At 46.5% G+C, this 9,546-nt stretch overlaps 1 protein-coding gene across 3 annotated transcripts in view; it reads right to left on the bottom strand.

The window, feature by feature from the left end:
- Positions 1-361: 361 nt before the first annotated feature.
- The window catches only part of LOC147635501 (uncharacterized), a 28,876-nt gene continuing 19,691 nt past the window's right edge, over positions 362-9,546 (bottom strand). Inside the window, exons 2-3 of one of the 3 annotated variants that reach the window (XM_086802799.1) lie at positions 2,096-2,126; positions 362-2,005 (exon numbers count right to left, since the gene is read on the bottom strand). In XM_086802799.1, coding sequence (XP_086658925.1) covers positions 909-1,991 — 1,083 coding nt within the window. In that variant the 5' untranslated portion in view covers positions 1,992-2,005; positions 2,096-2,126 and the 3' untranslated portion in view covers positions 362-908. Of the gene's footprint in view, positions 2,006-2,095; positions 2,127-4,258; positions 4,278-9,546 lie in introns of those variants that run through there. The other 2 variants (XM_086802800.1, XM_086802798.1) reach the window with 2 other exon arrangements.

Here is a 9,546-nt window from a genome sequence, read left to right as displayed (position 1 = left end):
AGGCTCTCTTATTAATTGAGTAGCGGTGGTGCATTACTATGTATCAAAAATGTGAAAATATGGGCAAACATGAAATGGTAAACAGAAGGCAATTAAGTATTGGCAGAACTTTTAGATTTATATAAATCCTCGTGTTTTAGTGCCCCTTTTTTAAGTTGGTTTATTCTTAAACTAATCTTAGTTGATTGCACCTTAGCTTTTTCTAGTTAATGGTTCACCAAGCTTTGTTGGTGGTATATTGAGTGTACAAGTTCTAGTGCCTCTGCCCTCAAAGATCTAGACATCCTTCTAGACAAACAAACTGTTAGAAGTATTGTTGAAAGCGGCTCTTGAATGATCAAGAAAGCACTTAATTTTTCCCACATTCCATAGCATGTCTTAGTATCACCAATATGCTCTCACAGATAACAAAACTAGCCCATGGGCATGTGACCAGTGGTGAGGGATGCAGGCTTCCACGGCGGAAGGGACCCGAGTTCAAAACCCTTCCCAGCCTATTCCCATCGTGCACATCAAAACTACTTATGTATATCTCTCAAAAAACAAATGTAGACAAATTACATTTGTATCATGTATGAATTGACTTCCAAAAATACTTCTTCCACTCACCATGGGCCTTGAGAAGCCCAGTCCTCTTCATTGTCAAAGCCTTCAATACAAAAAGGACCAATATTCTGCCATGTAGCTTTTACATATATATATATATATATATAACACATTTTGACTTAAGGAAGATGTGAAGACAATTCCCAGGTGAATGTACTTGAGACACATGTACAGCTTGATGAGGAAAACCATAGATCCTAACCATGATTAAGATGGAACCTGAAATCTTGACGATTATTGAGATGGAACTGGAATATGATAGCATAGATTTTAAGTGCAGAGCAACATGTCCGGCTGGCCATTCAAAAAGTTGCCTTTGGAAGGTGTGCATCAAACCACTCAAAAATTTCAGTCGATTGTAAGCTTGTCATCTCGTGATAGCCATAGGCAAGGTTCAGTAGTTCTTGCAAATGCAGCTCCCATTTTCTTAAGCTAACTTCCGGCATCACCTGTTGCCCTTTCAAATGCACCATCCAGTTCATAGAACGGCCATCCCTGGTCATAAGACTCTTATTGTCAAGTAAACTACTGCCCTTCAAAGCATGATAGATCCGGTCCGAAGTCTTCATATCTATACCAGGAATTTTTGTGAAGAGTTGAGGTGTCACAGGTAGCTGATAGCACTTCACTTCTGCGGTCTCTACTCCCTTGCTTTTCAGCAAGTCCATAGCATCTTTTATCAAACCAGCCCTCCTTTTATCCTTGGCCATATGTACAAATAAGGTTGGTGGATAACCTCCCTCTACTTGCATTGTTTTGAACTTGCCCTCAGATATCATGATCACTAGGGCACTAAACTTGTGTTCTGTAGCCAATGCTGAGATGAAAAACCCGCCAGACGATGCTCCCAGAGCAACTACTGGGAGTCTTTCCAGTCCTTTCTCTCTGATCCAAGAAGAGAGTATGGTCAGAACCTTTGTCTTGTCAGCACGTAAACCCCAACACTCTCTTGTGCTGGATATTGCAACCACTGCATAGCCCTTGGTTACTGCATGTAAAACGATGGTCCGCTCTTCGGGAAGACCGATGCATTCAGCACAACTCGAGCTTTTATCCCAGAAGAAGGTTGCTTGGCAGTGGCAGCCATGGGCAATGAAAAGAACAGCCTTTGGAGATGATGGAATCTGCCAAACCACCTGTGTTGCTTGAACATACTCCAGATTGCCTGAAAGGATAGAAAGTGAGCTTTTCTCCTCCCATGCAAGCTTTCGGGACGTGAAGGATGGAGGATGGCGTGAAGCTAATATGAAGATTGGAGCCAGCACTAGCACTGTTGCAGCTAAGATAACTCTATGCCAGCAGGCACTAATTTGAGAACACATAGAATAAGCGATACTCTGTGCAGTTGGATGGCGAAAATCGCCTTCAGAGATCCGTCTAGCCATTTCACCTGCAAATTCTGCATATCATGGTGTTTTTGGAGCAGTTCAGTGTGAAAGACAATTCCAGAACTTGAACGAAAAGAAACCAAACCCATAACACCACATACCACAGCATATAATGACCTCATAAGGCTACACCTGCCAAGTACAAGCACATGTTAAAGGACAGGAGAGCCTAGAAATCCTCCTTCAAATCTGTTGTGCAAACTCAGAAGACTGATGAGAGTACTTTCGTGATTACTAAATGAAGTGGTAACATGGGCAAATCAGAATCTCCCAGAACACTCCCATGGACCTGGCAGTACATCTGCATGGGCTTACTTTCCTGCATCCAGAAGGTTCCTCTATTTTGAGGAAAAAATCGATGTCCAGATACTCCTGAGGGGTTTCAGCCTGCCTCTGGACCAGGCAAGCAAGAGGCCTAACCTCCTTGTGTCACATGCATCTGTTGTCCTAGAGTGCCACGTACACATAACTGTACAACATTACACCATCAAGTTACCTTTTGGGATGCGCACTGAACACGTTAGTGAGCCCTAGTCCAAGGACAAGTCGTTAGTTGCCATCTAGTCTAGGTCATAGGTGGTGTCAAGTCAGTGCATTGTTCAACAAGTCAATTACAGACCCACTTGGTTCATGCTTCCAGGCAGCTTATTAGGCCAGAAGCTGGGTGCCAGGCAAGTGTCAAGTCGAGCAAGTGTAGAACATCTAGCACAGATGCACGGCTAAATATCCCAGTTCTATGTAACAAGCAAGGCAAAGGACTGTGTTTTGGGCACCAGGCAAGGGCAGACAAAATATCAGTAATCTCGACAGCCAATGGGTGGCTCAAAGAGTGCCCAAACAGGTCATGGGCTATTGCATGAGAAAAACACAGTTGTGGAAAGCGTAGGGCTGCTCAAACAACTCAAGGGAGCAGCCAGGAACAAATGACTTTCCACTACATTCAAGTAATACTGCTAGGAGTTGTATTGGGACTGCAGGAGATCAGGGAGTACGGGCAGCCGGTAAACGCTCCGCGGGGGTGTCCCGGGCGAGGGGGATAGGAGCTGTAACATGCAACCAGTATGATCATGTAATGCACAGCAAGGCCTTCTTTATACCTCTATGTAGTGAGCATGAAGCAATCCACTTTATTCAAAGGAGATAGAGCTGTATGTAGAGACGACACCAGATTAGGTCCTAATCTATCCACTCAAGGGCCCCCTCCCGCAAGGAGTTTGCTATTATTGTTTTGGAGAACTTCTTTACAATGCAGCTTACTGAAGACGGTTGACTAAGGATTGCCAAATGCAAGGACGATATAGATCAAACGTTGGTTGAACCATCAAATGGATTGAAGACAACTGTGAAGCCACTTTAGAAGCCTTACGCACACCCAGATCTGCGATGGAGATGTAAGAATGAAGGCTGAATGCTGAAGAGAGCTTCGGGCTGCCTTGGACTATAGCACAATGAAGTGCTTGGCTGAGATGATATATGCACAAGCCCTAAGACTCAAGCAGACATGCTTGTGCAATTGTTTACTGCTGAAACTATGAAAGAATAAGATGATTTATGCCAAGGGGCTGAGTGGCTGCTTATATATAATCATTTGCTGCTGGTCGGTTCTGCTTACCGCTGTCGGCCTGCTATTATATGCTCACGATTACTGAAAATAAACATTAAATGCATCTCCCATGTCAATGCTTCACACGTGTGAACTAGGCTGCTGTCCTACTGCTGGCCAACCACACTAATACTTGTCAACTGGATAAAGATCACTTGTATGCCGCTTTTTGGTGGCCCATATGCAAGGTTCATAGGGCTGGCCTTGAGCCTTGAATCCATTTGCTAACAATGCTTCTACATGCTTCTATCCATGCCTAGGCTAAGATGACCTACATGAACTGACTGTTCTCCAAGTGGGTTAAGTGATCGACTCTGACACCTAAGGCTTGGAAAGACATATATAGCTCGTGCCTGACATGTCCCTGGACTAGGGCTCACAATGGGGTCACGGCATACGACAAATAAACCCAAAAAAGGTACGGCTCTATACAAGTATGGCGCTGATGATGAGCCAGTGTGTCACATCAACATGGCACCTTAGTGCAGACTTGGCATTTTTTTTCCTGTAAAAAGGGTTTATTAGTCCACATTTTCTGGAGCACACAATCAAGAGCAACCATCTTAGGGATCAGTGGAGGTGCTGCAAACAGATCTGCAGCAAGGCATTGGGCTGAACACTAGCATCTACCAGCAGCATTAGGGTTGAGATCAGAGATCACCTTCTCAGTAACATTTTGTAGCCCGTGCATCACATCACTCTTCTCAACATTATGCAACAGTTCGCTTCAGCCTGGCACATCTCTCCATACAGCCACCCAGCCCAGTATTTCTGTCGGTACTGTAACCTATCCATGTAACCCTTTTAGCCCTGCGCATATGCCCTTATGGCATACAATTCTCAGCCATGCAGACCTGCCCATACATCCCCTCTCAATCTGGTACATCTGCCCGTACAGCCCTTCAGCCTGGTGCCTCCCACTCAGCCTTGTGCCTTCTCTACTCTGTAAAACAGTCCATACAGTTTACCTCTACTGTGCTTTTCCACTACATTCAGATTGGTAACACATCACTTGGACAATCTGTGGACACCCACTACCTATTCATGGGTTTGAAGATGGGTACTGCTCAAGGGGCTCTTTAAAAACTGACTTGGAACATGCATCTCAGGACTAATTCATGTGACATCCTCTCCTGCTTATCTTTGACCAGGAGGATGGAATGTCTATGAAGATGCTCCATCTTCGAAAGGTATCTTTCCAGCTGCGGTTTTGACAATGTCCATTCTTCAAGATCGTTCCATTGTCTCTCCTCACCCACCTACCCATCCCCACACTGAACCATTAACAAAGAAAAGCAGTATTGACAAGATGTACGTAGGACACGGGAGGTGGAAGACACTTCCAAATCAAGAGTTGGTGAAGCCAAGGGATCACGTGGAGTGTTAAAGACTCTATCGCCTCCTTGGTCCAAACTCCTTAGAAAATTATGTACTTTAAAATATTATCTATTGGGAAAATGTTACGTCCAGGACAAAGTCCATACTAGGCGCCTAGCCCAGGCCACAGGCTGGGTGTAGTAAGCGCCCAATAGGAGATAAATCAACCCACAAGGGAGGGGGCTTATAAGCGAGGGCATAGTTATCATATGTTATAGGGTTATTACCTAAAGATAGCACTAGAGCCAGTTATAGAGCCCTTTGGCCTATATAAGCATAGCCTAAAGATAGCACTGGAGCCAGTTCTAAGTTACGGGGTTATTACCTAAAGACGGCACCGGAGCCAGTTATAGAGCCCAATGGCCTATATAAGCATAACCCAGGCTCAGTTATTACGATCGTTGAGTCTGACTCGTACTCCATGGCCCATCCGGGATGCTCACCGCGACACCTGTGGGGTGTGGGTTGGCGATATGGGACACCAGGTCTTACTGTGGGGGAGCACTTCCCAGGATGTAGCTATGGCCACCAGCTCGGGGGTGACTCTATGGCTGGGAGGTGAGCCTTAAGCCTTGCTCCTATGTGGTTCCATTTCTTGTGATCTCCTAGGCAAGGTCATGTTAGACCTTACACTGGTATCAGGAACTCGGATATGGGAGGTAATAGGTATCATGTCATGGCAAGAAGAAGAAAAGAAAAGGCACCGCCAGCATGAAACCTCTGGTTTCTACCTTTGCTCAAGAGTAGCAGATGGGATAGGCGGGGCTGGGGTGGGGGCGGTGGGTGATGTTTTGTATTCTGGGTATGCAAGGTTCATGCGTGCTAGCGACAAGGGCTTGAGGGGCGGTCAGACAAGGCGGCTAGGCCCACCCGAGCTACCACATCCATGGGGCAGCACGAAGGGCTGGTTGGACCATCTGCACAGTGGGCTGGCCAGCCAGTTTAGCACGCGGCCATGAGCCTGTTGCTGCTAGGCGCATAGGGAGTTTCCTATAGGCAAGGGTGCAAACAGTTGGCAGATGTGGCTAGGCCATAGGCCAACCAGTGCATGGACAGCAAGTGGCAGTGGGCCAGCACATTGGGGGAAACGAGCCCACCAACGTGAGAAAATCACAGGCAGGGGTTCGTGTAGCAGAGGAAGAGCTCGCACGGGAGTGGTGATGCTCCAAGAGTCTGTGCAGAGAGAGAAGGGCAGGGCAAGGTGCCGTGTAGGCACGCCAAGTGAGCATTAAAAAAAAAGCACGTTGTTTTTAAAGCACCATTGGGTGAGGTAAAGACTTTAAAAAGCCTACATATGTTGGAAACATGGCCAGGTCTAAGAGGGAGCGAGTGAGAGTGGAAGGAGAGGTGGAGAGATCAAGCCATGGTGTGTGGAAGCATAGACATGGATATGGAAGAGAGAGAAAGAAAGACACTAAATTAATGTCTTCAAAACACCACTAGGGTCTATGAGACAAAAAAAGGTGTTACAAAGTATCCAAGTGTTATACTAATCCTGGTAAAACAGAAAAATAAAACATTGGAAAAAGACTACTAGCTACAAATACAAGTAGCATCCTTAGGAATACATCATCAGGAATACAATAGCACGATGACCCAAGGTCCAAGGAACATCCAGCTAGGGTGGCTGGTGGAGAGGTCTCATCATCATCCTCAGGAACTGTGTAAAGGGCATCAATGTCCACATGCATCTCTATATCGCCAGAGCATCTCTTGGACTTGGAGCTGATGGGCGGAGCCAGTATAACTCAAGTGAGAGAGAGATTGCACATGAACACAATGATTGTATTATGAATGATTATACTCCCACCACGTACAATGCTTTTATACGCTCTAAAGCCTTATCTTCTAATGTAACCCTTAATAAAGGGTGTTCACACCCACACTAGTGAGGCTTAGATAATTCCAACACCCCCCCTCGGAACAAAGGTGGTGAGACCCGAACGCAAAAGAAGCATCCAACCTCCAACTCCATCACATCACTGTAGAGAACAACAATTACTACCCCTTCTTGTGCCATAAGCTCTGATAAGACCTTTCTGAAACTCCTCAACTCTGCCCTCTTGCTTATCATCAAATACCATTGCGGCGGGCAAAAGCTGAACAACATTGGTGATTGAGGGCGAGGGCGGGGGCGGAGGGGGTGGTACAGCTGGCAGTAGCCACAACTGTAGAGGCTGGTTGTTTGCCTTTTTCCACTTGCCATGTGGCGGTAGCCACTGTAGAGGCTGGTTGTTTGCCTTTTTCCGCTTGCCATTTGGTACAATCCTTCTTTGCATGTCCCGTGTGGTGGCAGAAAAAATAACGGTTCTCTTTGAAGTATCACTCCTCATCGGACTGTAAGAATCCTCCGATAAGGCCCTCGATCTTTTCTTCAGGGGTCTTCTTAGGTCCATCTTGTCGTTCCTTCCCAGTAGAAGAGCTATTCAGGCCCTTCTTCTTTTGGTCTTTGTTGTCGGGAGTCCCCTTACCTGCTGCTGCTGCTGGTTAGACGCCTGGTTCTGTGGGGTGGTCTGCGTTTGTTGCTGCTGCTAAGGTTTGGGGGTGACTGGAGCAGTCTTGGACTTGCCTCCATTAAGCATCATCTCATGGTTCTACGCAAGAATCAAAGCCCTATCATAAGTCTAGGGTTCAAAATTTCAAACACGGAACCAATTGTTTGGATCCAATCCCCGAATGAATTGCTTCAGCTTCTCCTCCTCGAACTTGCCCAAACTGTTGAGTTGATGTGATCACTTTGTTGGAGTAGGTGAGCACACGGGAACCGTTTTGGGTGAGTTTGTAGAACTCGTCTTCGAGATTCATCATGTAGTGCGGAGGTAGAAACCTGGTCTTCAGATCGGACACGAAGGTGTCCCAATCATAGTCCGGTAAGCTAGTGTAAGAATTTGTGCGCAAACGGGACAAATGTTGCCACCAAGTGACAACATCCCCAATGAGATGTGGAGCCACCAGATGGACTATCTTGGGTATCTGTGATCTTGGAGAGTGGAAAGTGAGCAACAAACTGGTGAATAAACTGGGTCACAACCGAATGGTCGCACTTGCTGTCGTACTTGGTGAAGTTCGGTGAGGCACGGGATAATTATTGTCGAGGCTATGGCTGGGGTTGTGGAGGACTGAGAAGGGTGGAAAGAACTAACTAGAGTTCGGAGTGTCTGTTGGAACTGGTCCCTCAAGTCTTCTTGGGCTTGGCGCTCGTGGTTCACCTTCGCTTTGAGCTCTGCTCGCAATCGCTCCCCTTTGGCCTTGCGTTTGTCTTTCTCTGCCAACTGTTCGACTAGTCTTGCTTCACGGCAGTCTCGCTCTTCTTTTTCAGTCATCCATTGACACCACTGTTCCATTGAGGAACTTTGTTCTTTGGGTGCCTCTTGTTGGGCCAAGGTTGCTTGTAATTCTGCTATATTTTTTTCCATTTGGACTCTTTTGAGTCTAGAGTTGCCTTATATCTGCTCCTTTAACTTCTAGTTGTCTTCATCTTCTTCTTGCGGAAGTGTTTCTTCGATGGTTCTTCTTCTTTAATGATGTTTTCAGAGCTTGATGCCATGGTGGATAGGCGAGTGGTTTTTCCCAATCTCAACTTTACCATCCATAGGATGCTCTCACCCTAGATTGCCTAGTCAAATCACGTCCCAAGCTATCATGTGCACAGAGTGTATCTACCGTGTGCAACACGCACACAAGACTAGCTTCAAGGCTGGTTGTTCATAGAGTCTCGCGAGTCTATGCGAGAGCTTTGCGGTCAGGAGCTTGGATCTAGTGTAGACATGCACATGCTTCATGCAGCCGAGGCCGGCAGCAATCTCGAGGCCCGCGAGGGTAGCTCCGTGGCGGTATGGGACGTCATGGAGTAGAGATTGGTCGGTGCGTCTTGCTAGTTAGCTTAGTTCGTGGCTCGGTGGGGACAACCAAGACTTGTGGGTTTTACCCACGGCTGCCATGGTTGGAGGGTGAGTCAGGCATGCACCCCCCTTCACATTGTTTGGCTTTGTTTTGCAGGTTTCGAGTCATGTTTTAGGAGCTTTCTACGAGGAGATCCGTGGGGATTTGACACAAGCTCTGATACCAATGTAGCACACGCCAAGCTAGGACCGTGTGAAACAACGAGGCCTTCTTTAAACTTGAGTTAAGTGAGTCTTTAGCAATCCTTTAAACAACATACATGAATCTGAAAGATGTAGTAGAGACGACACCAGATGGGGTCCCAAATTACCCACTGAAGGCCCCGCCCCCTGCAAGCAGGAGTATTTGCTTTATTTCTTCTTTTGGAGAACTGATTACAAGCTAAACTGTGCCCACAAGACTGAGTGGACAAACTGACCGATTGACCGCCAAACACAAGGACAAAGCAACCAAACGTTGGGCAAAACTGTGCATAAGCTGTAGGCGACTGTGAAGCTATCTCCGAAGAGGTTACACTGGCCCGAGACTGAGGGTGGGTGTGGAGATCTCTTGAAGAAGCTGAGCTTCTTTTGTCTTGGGCTGAAAGCACAAGAGTGACTGTAAGTATGCAAAGGCTGAAGCCTATGCACACATGATTGATTGAATTGGCCGACTGCATGCCTAAGCCAA

This window comes from Cibotium barometz, chromosome 9 (genome assembly GCF_041138505.1).
Source record: "Cibotium barometz isolate CiBa-2024 chromosome 9, ASM4113850v1, whole genome shotgun sequence".
NCBI classification, from domain to species: Eukaryota; Viridiplantae; Streptophyta; class Polypodiopsida; order Cyatheales; family Cibotiaceae; genus Cibotium; species Cibotium barometz.
The sequence above is the reverse complement of the archived record's forward strand: the minus strand, read 5'-3'. Positions and strand labels throughout refer to the sequence as shown.